We start from the raw sequence: 16824 nt of genomic DNA, 5'->3' as shown, positions 1-16824 counted from the left end.
AGGAAGGAGAGGACAGGAAGCAACAGCTGCCTCTTAGCCTGTGGGGAAGCTGCTACGGGAGGGTCCAAGTGGGGAGCGGTGAGAGTAGAAACTTTAAAAAAATGAAACCGAAGAGGGGCCTGGGCAGCCACAGTGGCACTGTGCCGTGACCTGGCCCTGGGACCCCTACCCTCTGAAATTGTGCTCTTAGCAAAAACAAACTGACTGCAAAACCCCACAGCGGCCACCGTGCTTTAGACCACTCTGTGGGCCCAGAGAGGGCAAGCAGCCTCCCCAGATCACCCAGTGGGCAGATGATGGAGCCTGACTCAGGCCCGGCTCTGTGCTCCAGAGCCACTGGTGCCACCAGAGGGAATCAGCCGAGCCAGAGGGAATCCTGTGGCTACAACTCAGAGAATGACGTCTTCAAGCCACTGCAAAAGCAGAGGTGTATTTCCCTCAGGTACCAAGGAGAGGAGAAAGGCCGTCCAGGTCACTCCAGGGCACAGGGACGTGCGCTCTTCTTCGGCAACCCGAGTCCCTGGGCCTTTCTCCCAGGGCTGCGCGTGGCTGTCACATCACGTCCACTTTAAAATGTCTCATTTCTTTCTTTTTTCTTTTTCTTTTGTGGTGCTGGGGACTGAACCAGGGCCCTGGGCACGTGGGGCAGGCTCTCCACCCACTGAGCTGCACCCCAGCTCTAAAACGTCCTATTTCTTAAAAGCAGCTTTAGTTGATCCGTGTGGGGGTACAAATCACTATTCGTCCCACACCAGTTTCTCTGGAGTTCTCCTGGCAATGGACCCCCATGGGCTCGGGGCTTTGCAGAGAAAAGGCTGGATTTCCCGGGTTCCCTTGCGGCCGGATGTGGTCAGGAGGCTGAATCTGGCCTCAGGGACATACGTGGGAATGATGTCAGCTTCTGCTCACTGCTTCCCCCTGGGTCCATGAGACTCTGAGAGCCGCCACCTGGGACCTAGAGGTAGAATCCACCTCTTGAGAGAGAAATGGCAGATGGGTCCCAGCAGATTTGGGTCGTTTTCATAACTCACACAACCGCATCCTCCACGCCTCTGTGGGTTTTAGGTGCTGGTTACGTTCTTTTCCAGTGTGTGTTCCAGTCAATATGGATCTGATCAAAGTTAAATGCTGGCCCGTGTGGCATCTAAGCGATGTCACTTGCTGGTATCTCTGTGCCCTAGTGGCTCCTGTGTATTCTGTTCCCACAACAGCCCTGAGAGCGCGGAATGATCGTCAGCACTGTACAGACGGGTTGGAGAGTGAGATGGTTCATTTATATGTCGTCGCTGGTCAAGCAGCGACCCCGGGTCTCCTCGAGGGCAAAGTCTTCTCCATGGGAGGGGAGAGAAGCTGGGGCTGGCAGACTTTTTCTGTAAATAACCAGATAGTAAATATTTTAGGCTCCGCCGGCCGCTCTGTCGCGATTACTCAATTCTTTGAAGTGAGGGGCAGGGTGGCAGTAGGCGTGGCTGGGCGCTAACACAAATTTATTAATGAGTTAAAATCTCATGGACTGTCACATCCTGAACGGTTATTCTTCTACTGATCTTTTCAACCACTTAAAAATGTGAACTCCAGTCTCCATTGGCAGGTGGTACAGAAACAGGTCATGGCCGGATTCTACCTGCAAACCGCGCGGCTGCCCCTGCTCTGCATTGTTGGCTTTATTGGTTTTTAAACTGTCTCCTCAGGTCTCTGCACCTTGTCCCCTTTCAACCCCGGCTGAGCCCTCTTTATCTTAGGCTGCCCTTCCTAGGAACAGTAACTGTGTTTATTGAGCACTTACTTAATGCAAGGTCCCTCCTAAGGCCTGGGGTCTGAATGAGATGGAGCTGGCGTTGATCTCCTGGGAGCTGAAGAAATAAGAAGAGCTGCAGTGGCCTCCCAGACAGCATTTCCAACCATCGGAAAGAGTTGCTCCTTCTCTCCCCTACTCCGCCTCCCACAGGAGTCTCTTTTTCCAAAATGAACACACGAGGTTTGAATACCAGGTCCTTCCTTACAAACACGCAGAGTCTGAGGCCGGGGGCGGGAGGGGATTCGCCCAGGGTCACACACAGTGGTGACCTTGCAATAGGAGCCATCGTCTTCTCCCTCGCACCGCAGGATGTCAGGAGGCTGGGGCCCTGGGAGGCTGGGGGCCCTTCAGCAGCCGCAGGATAGACAGCAGGGACTGGTTAATGATCAGTCTCTGGGACAAGGACAAGGCTGATTCCAGCTCAAAGAGAGATGTCCCTTCCATCCAGTTCTGTCAATATGGATCTGATCAAAGTTAAATGCTGGCCCGTGTGGCATCTAAGCGATGTCACTTGCTGGTATCTCTGTGCACTAGTGGCTCCTGTGTATTCTGTTCCCACAACAGCCCTGAGAGCTAGGAATGACCAGGTGCTGGGGTGAGGCCAGAGCTGGAGGGAGTGGAGTCCGTGCTGATGGACCAGGAGAGGGGCAGGGCGTCTCCTCCAGGCTGCAAGGTCACAAGGGCCATCGATAGCAGCCACACAATGCTAATATCAGCCACCCTTTTCTGAGGGCCCACTCTATGGCAGACGCCATGCTCAATGTTTCAACCCATCGACTTGTTTAATCCTAACTGCACCATGAGGTAGATGACCTCCATTTACAGATGAAGAGACTGAGGTTCACAGGGGCAAAATGATTCACCCAGAGTAACACCGTGAATGAGTCTAGTTTGTGTTTATGAGCTCTGTGCCGTAGGGCCTGGCCCAGAGGGGAGCCCAGGGAAGCTGGGGTAGGATGGGGCTCACTGGATAAGACCCCAGAGGTCCTCAGCCTTTGAGGGTAGACCTGCCCCCTCTCTCCAGTTCCTGAACCGTCCTGTGCTCGGTACTGTCACGTGAGTGGTGGCTTCAACACCCTTCCACAGGGGTGCTCCCCTTCATCCTCCAGCTGTGGGGGTGGGCAGCACTGCTTCACCCCGTCTTACAGAGGAGCAAATGAAGCTGAAGTCAGTGATTTGCTCAGGGTCCAGTAAGGGGCCTGTGTGTGCTAGGGAACTGCTCTAGCACTGAGTTTTATTCCCAGGTCTTAATTTGACTTTTTAATTTTGAGACAGGGTCTCACTAAGTTACTGAGGCTAGCCTTGAACTTGCGATCCTCCTGCCTCGGCCTCCCAAGTAACTGGGATTATAGGTGTGTACCCCTGCACCCACCTCTACCTGGCTTTCAAATCTGAACCTTTTCCTCCTTTTCTCTGCCCAAAGAAGGCCACCCAGGCATGCCACCCATGTCCTTCCTTCAGGAATGTCTGAGATGCACCTTCTGTCACAGAGACATCTTTCGGGTGGCGTTAAACATTGCCCTCCTCTTCCCTCATTAAGCCAACCCACCCCCTGAGCCTCTTCTTATCTATAAAGACAAAATATCCCCATTTTGTCTTCTGTTGAGTGACGTGAGAAACGACAGCCAGGCACAGAGGAAGTGGCTCATATGTGGCCGCTGCGTAAAAATCTCTCTAGGATTCCAGCAGTGGGAGGAGCTTCCAGCAGTGGGAGGAGCTTCCAGCAGTGGGAGGAGCTTCCAGCAGTGGGAGGAGCTTCCAGCAGTGGGAGGAGCAGTGGGAAGACCCGCCCGGTGGTGGGTGGAGAGGGCTATTCGCTGGCTCCTTGGGGCCTCCCCACGGACTCCAGGCTCCCTGAGGGCCTGTGTTGTCCGTCACCGCTGTGACAGCCTTGCCCTGCCCACTCGCTCACCCAGAGTGCCCTCTGGCCTGTGGCAGGTGTCCCCGTGTTATTTAGGGGCTCTAAGCCTCCGCCCCTCGGACATGCAGTGGGCGGGTGAGTGGCCTCCTGGGGCGTCAGGCGTGCTGATGAATTCACGGATGGCACCTGCCTAACGTGGGGGCTTCTGAATGTCCCCTCCCGTCTCAGCTGCCCGAGCTGCTGGGGTCACAGGCCAGCGCCATCCGCCCAGCTTCTGGGTCCTGTGGGTCCCAGCTTTGCCCGCCCGTCTGGGCCTCGGTTTCCCCGGGTGGAGGGGAAAGGTGGCCAACCCCGCCCACGCCCAGGGCCGCTGGGCTCTGTCCTCCACCGCCAGCGAGCCTTCTCGGCCCCTAGGACTCCAGGATCACGTTGTTGACTAAACCTTACGTAAGCGCCGAGCTCCGGGCTGACCTCGACTTCTGCACCCAGAGCAGCCGGCTCTCGTGTGGCCTCTCGGCCCCCGCGGCCACAGGAAGCCCAGGGGAGGCCCCTGGTGAATCGTTAAGCTCTCGCCTGGCTGCCCCGGCTTCCAACTCCATGTCCCTTGGCTTCATCGGCACCGTCCTTAGAAGAGGAGGCCCGGGGACTGCTGTCACCTAACCTAAGAAACGGGACTCCTCGCCCATCGCCGGTCCCCTCCACCGGGGTGTGTGTGGCGAACCCCGACCCCGGCTGGGCTCCAACTCCTGTCTGGCCTCCAGCGGCCTCCAGGGAGGAGCATGTGGAGCCCCCACCAGGGCCGGGCAGCCGCGGGAGCCTCATTTTTCCACCAGTAACTTCCACAAGTTGCCCTCAACCCTGGCTGCACAAAAGGGGTGCCCGCAGAACTTCTTGAAGATACTGAGGCCCAGGCCCCACCCCAGAGTCGCCCAGAGGGACACCCGCCCTGGGGACTCCTCAGGGCCAGCCAGGGCCAGCTGTGTGGAGCTCCGCGAGGTCGGAGGGGTGTGGCAGCGGTGGCCCAGCCCACGAGGAGTGGTGCAGAGGGCGCTGGAGGTGGGGACCCGGGCCACTGAGTCCTCCTGTCTAGCCATCCCCTGGGGAGCCACTCTCCTCACCCACCATGTGCTGTGGAGGGCTCCACCTTCTGCTTTAGTGCCCTGGGCTCAGGGCTCAAGCCTCAGGTGTGCATGTGTGTTACTGTCACCTGAGCCCTGAGGTCCTGGTCCCCGCCACTCAGGGTGAGCCGGCTGACTTCAGCCTTCAGACCTCTCTGGTGGTCACAGCACCGGCTCCAGGCACAGCAAATATGACCCCAGCTGCTGCCATAAAACCCTGTTCCCTCCGGTTACCAATAGGAACCACCCAGCTTGGGGGGTGGGGGTGGAGATGATGACTTCCCCAAGCCACTGGGTGAGCAAGCCGGGGAGAGAGCCAAAGCTGGGGTCTAGACCCTTCCTGCTCCTCCACGTGGTCAGTGTGTGACTGATTTCCTGAAGGAAATCCCATGTAAAGAGGAAAAATCAAACATTTTGCTGGACTTTCTTTGAGAGTATCAATGTCCTTCAGCCAAAGTCCCCCGGGAATGTCTACTTAAATGAGTTGACTATCCACCGCAGCAGGGGTGAGAGCCTACACCCCAGGCCACAAGCGTCTTCATCAGAGGGGTCACAAGAACCTGCCCGGGTCTGGGCCGCCCCTCAGGTCATCTGGAGGAGGGCCTGTGGAAGCCCGGCCAGTCCCCGATGGGTGAGGCCAGCAGCCAGGGCGCATCCACACCTGGGTCAGGAAAGAGGGTCGCTCATTAGCGAGGAGCGGGTGCTGGGGTTCTTGGGCAGCACAGTGACCTTGCACTTAGACAAGGCCAGGAAGTGGTCTTGCTCTGTTAGCTGGAGGTCCCGCAGGAGGACCACGTGGCCTGGCCCCAGCATCCAGCACCCTGCTCTGTGTCCCGCACAGCACCCTCGCCCACCGGCTCCTGCTGGCACACCCTGGCCCTCCACATCCAGAGCACCATCTGTTTTTTGTGCAGCTTATGAATCAAGAATAGTTTTTACATTTTTTTGAAATAAATTGAAAGAAGAAAAACATCTTGTGACATGCAGAGATTATGTGAAATTCAAGTCCCAGCGCCCAGCTATTCATAAACTGTACCTTGCGTGCTCCCCCGCAGAGCTGATTATTTACAGCAGAGATCACATGGCCCCAAGCCTAAAATATTTACTATCTGGCTTCATAGAAGAAGCTTGCTGGTCTCTGCTTTATCTTTTTATTTTAAAGTGCTGGGGGTGGAACCCAGGGCCTCAAGCAAGCTGGGCACGTGCTCTGCCACTGAGCTGACCCCAGGCTTATCCCTGAATTCCTTGGGTTCATTCCTTAACCCCTTGACAGTTGTATGGAGACGGTAACTCCATTTATGACTCACGAACGGAGTAACGGGAAATTAAGGATGTATCTGGACCAGGGCTTCTCGACTTCAGCACTATTACATTTGGGGTGACAGGGCTCTTTGTTGGGGGCCTGGCTTGCTATGGGGGGTGGTTATCATGGTCTCTAATATGTGCAGCAGCATCCCCGCCAAATCCCCAAGACAAAAAATGTCCCTAGTCATTGTTCAGTGTCCCTCGGGGGCAGAATTGGCCACATAGTAAGTGACGGAACCAGGCCCCAGTTTCTCCAACAGCCCCACACCCAGCTCCCAGGGTCCTGGGTGGTGGCTCCAACTGCAGGAACTTAAATCCGTTCGGTTTTTTCTCTTCTCCAAAACACTGTCCAAGCTCCTGGGGAGTGTGGTCGGTAAGCAGAGGGGACTTCAGAAGGAAGTCAGATCCTGAGCGGTCCTCCTCTGCTCGAGCTCTACCCTGGCTCCCGTGTGACTCGGAGGAGAAGCCGAACTCCTTACGTGAGCTCCGAGACCCTGCGCGGCGGCCCTTTTCCTGCCACCCCGCCTCGGCCTCTTCTCTCTGCCTCCCCCTCCCCAGGCTCCTCCAGCCCGCAGGCCTCCGGCTTCCTGACACAGGGGCTCTCTCCTGCCCGACCCCCGGGCATTTGCAGGGCTCCCGCTCCCCTCCTTCAGGTCTCAGAGGACAGATTTTCCTTCTTGGTCAGAGCTCCTCTCCGTGGGAATTTCTTCTCAGTCAGACTCTTGAAAAAATGTCTCACCCCAGAGCAGTGGCCCCTGCCTGCCCTGTTCTCCGCGACACCCCTGCGTCTGACATATTTACGTGTCTGTGTTCTGTCTCCCCCACTGAGGGTAAGAACCGCAGGGCACGGACTTCCATGCCTTAACACTCAGTGCCCGACACACGAGAGACACTTACTCCATAAAGGTTTCTCCGTGGATCGATGGTGGAGGCTTCGTGTAACTGAGTTCCTGCCCTGAGCTCCAGGTGGTCCTGAGTTCAAGTCAGAGGAACAGAAACACCTGCCCGGCTTATCTACTCTCGGCATCTCTGTGGCCACCAGCCCAGTCCAACCCCCACCGCGTTACCTGGAGAAGGGGATAGGCCCTGCCTGGGTTCCCAGCTCCCAGTTTGGGCCCCGCAGTCCCTTCTCCCGGGCCAGGCCAGAGATGTTTGCAGAAGCCCTGTCATCCCTCTTGGGCGCTGAATCCATTACACCTTATAGCTGGTCATTCTCAAATAGCCCTTGGGCGATGGCTGCTCAGGTGAGCCTGGGCCTGGGTTATGAGTGGCCAGGTGGCCTTGCAGCTGACTTCCTGCCCACAGGCCCGGGACCATCTCCAGACAGGATGGTGGGACAGGAGGGGGTGAGTCCCTGGTCTCCCCGCCCCCCTCCTTGCCTTCCTCCCTCACCCTTTTTTCTTTAAATGAATAGCACAGGGTCCTTGGCCAGGAAGAGGCCCCTCGGCTGGCTACCCCAGAGCCAGTGCCCTGTCCCCTCTGCTGCTTTCGCTGACGTGGCCCTTCTTTCCCCCAGCTGCCGTGCGGAGGAGCGGCCTGCCTGCAGTGCCCACGGAGATGCGCTTTCTGGCCAGCACCGAAGAGTAAGTTCCTGGGGAAATTCTGGGGGAGATAAGCTTGGTTCAAGGATCTGCTTCGGCCTTCCCTGGCCAGCCCTGAGGCCTTCCAGACAACCCAGTGCCCGAGTTTCCACCATTCTTCCCCGTGGCTTGGGCAAGGCCTCAATGGCCTCCTTTAAACGAAGCCACCATGGAGAGGACAGAGGCACAGGAATCCCCGAGGGGCTGGGGGCTGGGGGCTTGGGGCTTTCCTCTTACAGGAAGGACCCAGGGAGCAGGAGAGCTCGGCCGCATGGTCGTCAAGGAGGGGAGGCCAGGCTAAGAGGCTCTAAGGACAAACATATCCTGTGATCTGATGGCCGTCCTTCACCCTATGTGACATCTTCACATCACTGTCACGTTGGTTCTGCAGTGTCCTTTGTATTACGGCAGCATGGTTAAGGCCCCAGGGTTTGGAGTCGCACAGACCTATGTGGAATTCTAGCCCTGCTACTTGTTGACTGTGTGACTTGAACAAGTTGCTTGACCTCTCTGAGCCTCAGTCAGTGCTCACCTACCAAGTGGAGGTGATGTTGGGGCGTACACACGGGGACACCTGTTACTAAAGTGTCATCTTCCCCATTCTCTATGCTCGGAAGAGCAGGCAGCACAGGGCCGTGTGGGCAGAGCCGGAATGGGTGGGCGGCTTCACTCACTGGACACGCGCTTAGGGAGGGCGCAGGGCTGGCGGGGAGCAGCAAGGAGCAGAGGAAGGCGCCAGCCCTGGGCGAGTGAAGCCCTCACTGAGGGGCAAAGCAGGGGGAGCCGGAGGGGAGGAAAGGGCAGGTTAAAAACGGGAGGCGGGAAGGCTCGCCAGGAGGGTCCACCGAGGGAGCCCCGCAGGAGGTGAGGTCGCGGGCATCTGTGGGGGGCCTTGCCAGCAGACGGACAGCACCTGCCCAGCTCCTGGGGGTTCCCAGAGCCACGGGAGGCCGGCGTGGCTGAGCCTGTGTGAGCAGATGGGGGTGGGTGCAGAGAGGTGGCTGGGGTGACGAGAAGGTGCAGGTGGAAAGACGGCGTGTGGGACCTCCTAGGCCACTGTCACAGCCTTGGCTTTGACCAAGATGGGAGCAACGAGGAGGCGTGGTCTCTATCAGTGGCTCCCGTGGCCTGGGCTCCTTCCCGGCACCACGTCCAGGGCCTTTGAGCCAACTGTAAGACGTGACCTCTGTGACGGATCCAGCCACTCAGGACCACGTGACCTGGGGGTCTATTTTGGTATCTGCCCATGCAGAGCACATGTTGGGTACGTTGGACAGACCTGGTGCCCACCATCAGGAAGACCGTACCCAGGGCTGCAGACCCCTCAGCTTCCCCATCTGAGCAGAGCAGGGCTGCGCTCAGGGCGCTGCAGCCAGTGCCCCCTTGTCCCTGGTCTCAGGCTGACGGGGCCCGGGCCTGAAGAGACCATGGCTCCTGACCAGGCCTCTCACTCCTAAGAAGTCAGGCCTCAACTGCTTCCAGCTGTTTCCGGTCTTGGCCTTCCTGTGAGACTGCAAACCTAGTACCCACACCCCAGGCAGGTCCCCGTGGCCCTCTGGGGAAAGTGTCTGAAAATAAATTTTAATCTTAAAAAGTAAGGTTTAACAATTGCTTCAACTTCTCTTTTCAGGTTTATTGAGGTATAACTGATGAATGAAGCTGTAGAGAGCTAAGGAGTTCGATGTGATGCTTTGCGATAGATACACACTGAGAAGTCATTACCAGTCAGGCTAAGGAGCCTGCCCAGCACGCCACAGACAGAGCAGAGGGTTCTTAGTCTGTCTACTTAGAGACGCTTTTACGAGAGCACAGGTCAAAACAAGCGTGTCCAGCATCCCATTCCCAGAGACAGATCAAGAGTCAAGGGAACACCGTTGTGGATGATTTCTTGGTATCTCTCTCTATACATAAATGCATGTTTGAAAACAAACAAACAAAAAAATGTGTGGCCCACACCTGTAATTCCAGTGACTCGGGAGGCTGAGGCAGGAGGATCGCAAGTTCAAACCCAGCCTCAGCAACTTAGCAAAGCCCTAAGCAATTCAGGGAGACCCTGTCTCTAATAAAATATTTAAAAGGGCGGGGGATGTGGCTCAGTGGTTAAGCACCCCTGGGTTCAATCCCGGTACCGAAAATAAATAAATAAATAGAAATTTAAAAATTTATAATGTCATTCACAGTTTTGTAACCCACCAAGTCTCTCCACGGAGTGTAGTGGACACCTTTTTACTTTAATAGATACCTTTTTACTTTAATAAATTCATGCCAATATCATGATCTCTTAACGATATAATTAATTCTTCATTTCATTTCTTCTTGAACTCTTCCACTGCACAAGGAGAACAAACAACCCAGAAAATTCAAATAAAGAATCAAAGAGGAAAACAACACATAATTCCACCTCCTTCTAGAAAGGGACCAAAACAACACTGTCTACTTTATTCTGCATTTTCAACTCACCTATTCACAAAACATGAATATTTTAAAAGAAACCCTAAGTTGTACTGTTTCCTGCCTTTGGCTGAGTCTGGGTGATGGTGAGCTCTTATGTCAATGGACGTTCATTCAGTCACCTGTCCCCATATCCGTATAGCTGCTCCATCCAGAAAGAGAGCCCCTTGGCTTGGCTGGTCCCTTTTGGTGGACTTTTAGCTTGCTTTTGATTTAAATAACATTCAATGCCACAGTGAACTCCTGCGCCCACACCTGGGGCGGTGCCTCATTTCTTTAGGATACCTTCCTGCAGCGAAGGTGGTCAATGTCTGGGCTGAATCTGCCTCTAGAAAGTCCCCCAGACCCGACCCCGGCAGCTGCTTCTCTGGCTGGGTTCTGAGCGGCTTCTCTGTGGGTGTTCAAACAGAGGCCACCCTGACGAGGTGGAGGCCCCGCTGGATCTGCTGGCTGACTCCAAGAAGGAGGAGGAATATCGCAGGAACATCTGGAAGGGCTTCCTCATCTCCATCCCCTACTCGGCCAGCATCGGGGGCACCGCCACCCTCACGGGCACAGCCCCCAACCTCATCCTGCTGGGCCAGCTCAAGAGGTAAAAAGCAAGTGCCCCTCGCCTGGGCTTCCGTCTCAGTCTCCGCATCCCAGGAAGGTGTACAGAGGCCTCCTTTGGCCAGGCTCTAGGGACACAGAGATGCTCGAGGTCAGGGACACCTGTCCCCTCTGCCAAGGTAACATTTAGCAGAGACCTACAAGTGGGGGCATGAGCCGTGGGGACACAGGTCAGGAGAGCATTTGAGACCTGGGGATCAGCTGCGCAAAGGCTTTGAGGTGGGACTTTCCTGGAGAGCCCAGGGAGCAGGAAGGCAGGGAGAGCCAGGACGTGGGGAGCACTTGTCCCAGCTACTCAGGAGGCTGAGGCAGGAGGATCGCTTGAACCAGGAGTTCCAGGCCGGCCCAGGGGACAGCAAGACCCACCCAGAAAAAGAAAGGAAGAAAGATGAGGGAAGCTGGCGGGCGAAGGAGGTGTGAGGAGACAAGGTTCTAAGCAGCACCCGAGGGACCAGATCTTCCTCCACACGGGATGGGAAGGGTGGGGAGGGGACAGCAGAGGATTGACATGGTGCTTTAGAAACTGACCCCTGATGGGGCTTGCTCTGTGGCTGGGGAGAGCCGAGAGAAGCCTTCAACCATGCTGGGGGGAGGGGCTGTGGAGCAGGCTCTGCTCCCCGCACTGAACAGGTTCCCAAGTGACAGGGCTGCTGGCAGCCAGGGCCGGAGGACAGAAGAGAAGGACTCTTCACTGCACGCCCTCATCCCGTTATCCCAAGCCTTTAGTTTCTTGAAGTTTAAAAGCTCAGTATTTCAAGATTCTGTGTCTATGGAGTTCAGATTCCAGGATTCTGGGAGGTTCTTTTGCAGTGGAGATGAATCCTGTGATTGTGGATTTGCATAACTGCAAACGTAGCTTTTAGCAAACAGCAGCTAACAGTGGTTGAGATCAGTGTGGCCACAAATGCTAGCCGGCCTCTCTGCCTGGTGCTCAGCGGTCACCATCTGTGAGGATGGTTCGGAGAGGGGGCCCTGTTGGTCTCAATCTCGTGAGGAAGGAATCAAAGTTCTCTCTTTTTGCTTTTTGTTCATTATGTGGAGCTGGTTATAGATCCAGGGCGTGCTCTGCAAGCGCTCCACCAGAGCATGCGCCCCAGGTTACTTTCATGAGAAGTTTTCGGTACCCCTCCCCTCCCCGTTTGGCCTTAGTGAACTCCTGGGTAAGATGAATTGTCACCATACTCTCGATCCCAAATCCTTTCATTTTAAGATCTCAGCTTCACATGCCTCAGGATCACTGAGGGAGGTGAGGAAATAGGTGTGGGCCTCCCTTTCAGAGATTCTGACTTAGGAGGTGTGGGATGGGGCCTGAGCCTCCCCCTGTACCCGTGCTTTAAAGCCGCCAACCCCAGGTGTCTCTTGGTCTCTAGTCTTGCAGCACGGCGGGCCTGTGCCTCGTGGTGTGGATCCGCAACAGACAAGCCAGAAAGCTTGTGGTCCTGCTCCAGGGCTGGGAGGGTCCGGCGTGGCCTTCTGCTTTCCTACTTGTGCACTGCCAGGTGGCCCTGGGCTTGCTGAAACCCAGTCTCCAGGGCTGGACAGGAAGCCGTGGGCGCTGGGTGCAGGACCAGGGTCTGAGTTGGGGCCTGGGGGGTACTGGGAAAGAGAAGTCATGGTCAGCCAGTTCCGGGCCGCCTGCCTACCCTGATGTGAGCAGGATTGTGTTTCAAGTTGAAAAGAAATCAGGGAGGAAGCACTGGGGCTGTTAAATGAAAATGCCAAATACACAGGATTTTGAGTAAATCACATGCAAATTGTATGCAAATACCTTTGCATCTATGCAAATTGTATGCACAAACTTGGAACTTCTGGTGGAGAGAGAGAGAGACTGTAAAAGGAAACCTCTCCCATTAAAAAGAAAGTGGCTGCCCTGCCTGATCCTTGGTCCTGCTTCTAAACACATTTTACTGTTTTATTTTGATTATCAAATGATACAGGCACATTATAAAACAGAAAACTGAGAAAAAATTAAAAGTATAGAATGCCTGCAATTCCACTGCTACAAAGCTTCCCTCGGGCTCTTTTGTGTTCAGATACTCATTATCAGTGTAGCTTAGCCTTTGTTTTGTGTTTGGCAGTTCTGGGGATTGAACCGGGGCCTCAGGCCTGCGAGCAAGCTCTGGACCACTGAGCTACATCACCAGCCCTGTACTATTTTGGAGCCTGATTTTCACATTAAAATTTTATAGAAAACATAAATTTTTAATAGCTATCAATTATCCTGTTTTGGCTAAGTGTCACACTTTATTAATCGTGAGCATTTAGATTGCTCTCATCTTACTTTTATTTTGTTATTATGAATTATAGGACTGACCACATATCTGCTAATATGTTAATATTTTAGAACAATATTTTTCTTTTTCTTTTGTCTACTCATAGAGGCATTCTTATTCATGGTAGAAAATACAGATGAAGAAAAAGAAGGAAATAAAAGTCTCTCAGGGTCCCACTCTATTGTATATTAATATTTTCATTCATTTGTGTGTTTATTATAAAATAACTTTATATTTTGGGTATTTATTTATTATTTATTTTAAAAGGCCTATGAGCACATGTGTGTTGTCATTTTACAACTTATTTTTTCCTTTCCAGTCTAGCACAGACATTCCTGACTGCATTTGATTGCTGTTTTCTTAATGCATATTTTTAGTAACAATTTCTGGATAAGAGGGTACACACATTTTTTTAAGACTCAATGCACTTTTTTAAAAAATTGTTTTTAATTTGTTGTAATTAGTTATCCATGACAGCAGAATGCATTTCGTTTCATTGTACACAAATGGAGCACAACTTCTCGTTTCTCTGGTTGTGCGTGACTGCAGTTGTACATGTACCTGGGGTCCCGATGTCCTCCTCATTCTGCCTTCTCACCTACCCATGCCCCTCCTCACCCCTGCCTCCCCTCTGCCCAGTCCAAAGTTCCTCCAGTCCCCACATTATGGATCAGCATCCACTTACCAGAGAGAACATTCGGCCTTTGGTTCAATGCACTTGACCAAATTCTTCTCCGGGAAACATTGTTCCACTGACCAAGCACCAGGAATCCCGTCCCCCACATCCTCCCGGCCTGTTGCCCTGGATCCTTCCTTTCAGGCTGATGATGTGCTCACAATCGGAAGTTGAGCCTGCGTAGCAGAGAAAGACCCCCCAGGGACCTCACCACGTGGGGGCGCAGGCCTGGGCTCAGGGAGGCCATCCAGCTAGGGCGAGGTGGCAGCCCCCGTGCATTTGGTTGACTAAAACCATCTCGGTGACCTTCAGGAGCACACCAGGCTGGGCCTGCTGGGCCCTGCTCTCACCTGGAGACTGGGGAGCTCGGTGGCCGAGCATTGTGCTCTGTGGTCCCCCATGGTCCCCCGTCCTGCTTCATTGGCTCATCCAGGCGCCCTTCAGTCCACGAGGTCAGAGTCCAGCATCCCCACAGAAAAGGAAAGGAGGATCCCAGGGCCCCTGTGGTCACTGCACCCTGACCACCGTCCCCCTCCCCGCCCCCGCTGTCGTCAGCTTCTTTCCACAGTGCGACGTGGTGAATTTCGGCTCCTGGTTCATCTTCGCGCTGCCGCTCATGCTGCTGTTCCTGCTGGCCGGCTGGCTCTGGATCTCCTTCCTGTACGGGGGCCTGAGTCTGAGGTACCGCTCCTCATCCTCCTGGTGGCCGCCTGGGGACGAGAGACACCTGAGCTCGGAGCCCGTGGGACCTGGGTGCTCTCAGCCCCCTGGCCCCCCAGGACAGCTGTCATCAAGCCCTGTCCCTCTCCTTGGTGAGCCAGCTTTGGTCACTGGGTGGAAACCCCTGGTGGAACAGCTCCAGGGAGGAGACGCTCTTTTGGCTTCAGCTTCAGGGGTCCCGTGGTCCCCTTTTCCATGGCTCTGGGCCTGAGGTAAGGCAGAGCATCTCGGTGGAATACCCAATACGGCGGCCAGGAAGCAGAGAGACCCAGGGAAGAGCCAGGGACAAGACCGAGCCCACGGCCGTGTCCCAGTGACCTCCTTCCTACCTGCCCAAACTCCCACCCAGTGGTCCCTGTAAACGACCAAGCCACCAAGTGGGTCAGTCCACCGACGGGATTTCACCCTGGAATCCAATCACTTCCCAACAGGCCTTGCTGCTCTCCTAACAAGGAGCTCTGGGAGGTGCTGCAGTGCCAGCCCTGACACCGTGTCTTGGCCTCCCAGGGTGTGGGATTGGGCTGGGCCGGCGGCCGGCTGTGCAGGCCCTCGGTACTGTCCCCTCCTCGACCATCATTCATAGCCCTGTTCTCTAATAAGGTCAACACTCAGGCCAGACAAGAGGGGGGTGCAGGGTCCCCGTGGGGCCCGCTGCAGGGTGTACTCTGGGCGGCTTGAGGACTGGTATTAATCGATGCTGAATCACATAACGGAGGAGATATTCCTTTACCCACCCTCATCAAATTGACCTGCTTTCGTTGAGAAGGCCCCAGCTGGGTGCGAGGGAAGACTAGAAACTTCCCTAACATGTTTTGGAACAAAGAAAGAGCGAGTTCCAGGCCCAGAGACTTAGGCCAGCCTTGGCTTCTAGCCAAGAGGCGATGATGGTGATTTACTTTCCGCATTTGTTTTTACGGTCACTTTATTTATGAGGGAAGCCTTACTTCCCTTTATGGGTGGATAAATTTTTCTACTTAAATACATTTCCTTAATTAAGCGGCGAGCCTATTAGGAGGAATATATTCACTAACCAGGAGCCTGGTGGGGTGCAGAGACGGCAGTGTTGGCTCAGGGAGGTGCGGATGCCCAGAACTTGGGGAGCAGGAGAAGCAGCTCCGAGCTGGGCCTGGCAGCCGTGCCCACTGTTCTTCTCTGACCAGGTCCCTCCCCTCATCTCCAGGCCTTCATGGGCTCATCTGTGAAATGGGACCAGCGGGAGCAACTCTGGAGCAGAGATGTACAAATGCTTGAAACAAGAGAAGCTGGGTGTGGTGTTGGCTGACTCAGATGCCTGCCAGGACTCCCGAGAGCGGGAATTCAGGGCTCAAAGGCCAGCTCAGGCCAGGGAAGCAGGCCCAGGGACTCGGATGGGCCCGAGTTCAAGTTGTGGCTCGGTGCCGTCCTACCCAACTCTGGGCCTCCCCGGGTTTCCAATGTCTTCGCTGTAGATTGAGGATAAGAACTAGCCAGGGCCCAGGTAACGACTGCATGGAGGGAAGGGCGGGCTGAACCGCGGCCCCTCGTCTCACCTCCCTGTTGTAAAAGCACCTGCTGCACCTATACCAGAGGAGGCTGAGGGAGGAGATGCGGTAGAGGGAGCCCAGTGAGAGGGATGTTCTGGGTGCACATAGGAGTGGTTCAGGCCAGCCCCCCAACTCCATCTTCACCTAGCAACGTCCCCTGAGAAGTGCCTGACATAGGAGCTGATAGGAGCTGAGGTCTCAGCCAGGGGCAAGGCAGAGACCCAGGCAGCCCCGGTTGAACTTGCTAGACAGGGAGGCCCCCAATGAGGAAGCCAAATCCAGGGAACTAGGATGGCAAGTACAAAGGCCCTGGGGCCAGAGGTAGCAAGGAGGTAAAGAAGGCTTGGTGACGTCTGGTGCACGGATCTGGGTCGTCTGTGCTTTTGGTGCCTTAAGAAACTTTTGCTTGATCCAAGACCATGAAATCGTACCCTGTTTTCTTCTAAGAATTTCATGGTTTTTGCTCTGATATTTAGGCCTTCAGTTCATTTTGAGTCAAGTTTTATGTATGGTGTGAGGTAGGGGCCCAAATCCATTCTTTTGCACGTGGATACACAGTGGCCCCAGCACTATATAGTGACAGATTGCTCCGTCCCCGTGGCAAGGTCTTGGCTCTTTTGTCAAAATGCAGTTGGCCTTGGAGCTTGGGTGTCTTCCTGGGCTCTCAGTCTGTCCCATCAGTCTGCGCGTCCAACACCCACCTCTGAACAGCTCGCTTGTCCACGCTGACCTGAGAGGCCAGCTTGCTCACAGGCTCAGCTCCCACTTGAGTGGGTCTGATCCCGACGTCCTGTTTTGTTCCGTTGATCTGTCTGTGTTCACGGGTCCGTTGGACCCATAAGAGGGTTTTCAGCCTGGGCCTCATGTTTTCAAACCATCAGCCAGACTCTGGGGACACAGCTGTAGGCAG

General features: G+C 54.9%; 1 protein-coding gene across 15 annotated transcripts in view; it reads left to right on the top strand.

Moving 5' to 3' along the window:
- Positions 1–16824, top strand: part of SLC13A3 (solute carrier family 13 member 3) — an 82121-nt gene that overhangs the window by 46802 nt on the left and 18495 nt on the right. For 12 of the 15 annotated variants that reach the window (XM_081290385.1, XM_081290396.1, XM_081290397.1 and 9 more), the window contains 3 exons: positions 7599–7665; positions 10523–10705; positions 14227–14352. In XM_081290385.1, coding sequence (XP_081146511.1) covers positions 7599–7665; positions 10523–10705; positions 14227–14352 — 376 coding nt within the window. The remainder of the gene's footprint in view (positions 1–7598; positions 7666–10522; positions 10706–14226; positions 14353–16824) is intronic. The other 3 variants (XM_081290386.1, XM_081290392.1, XM_081290389.1) reach the window with 3 other exon arrangements.

Source organism: Spermophilus citellus (assembly GCF_964194105.1).
Source record: "Spermophilus citellus genome assembly, chromosome: 4".
NCBI classification, from domain to species: Eukaryota; Metazoa; Chordata; class Mammalia; order Rodentia; family Sciuridae; genus Spermophilus; species Spermophilus citellus.
The sequence above is the reverse complement of the archived record's forward strand: the minus strand, read 5'-3'. Positions and strand labels throughout refer to the sequence as shown.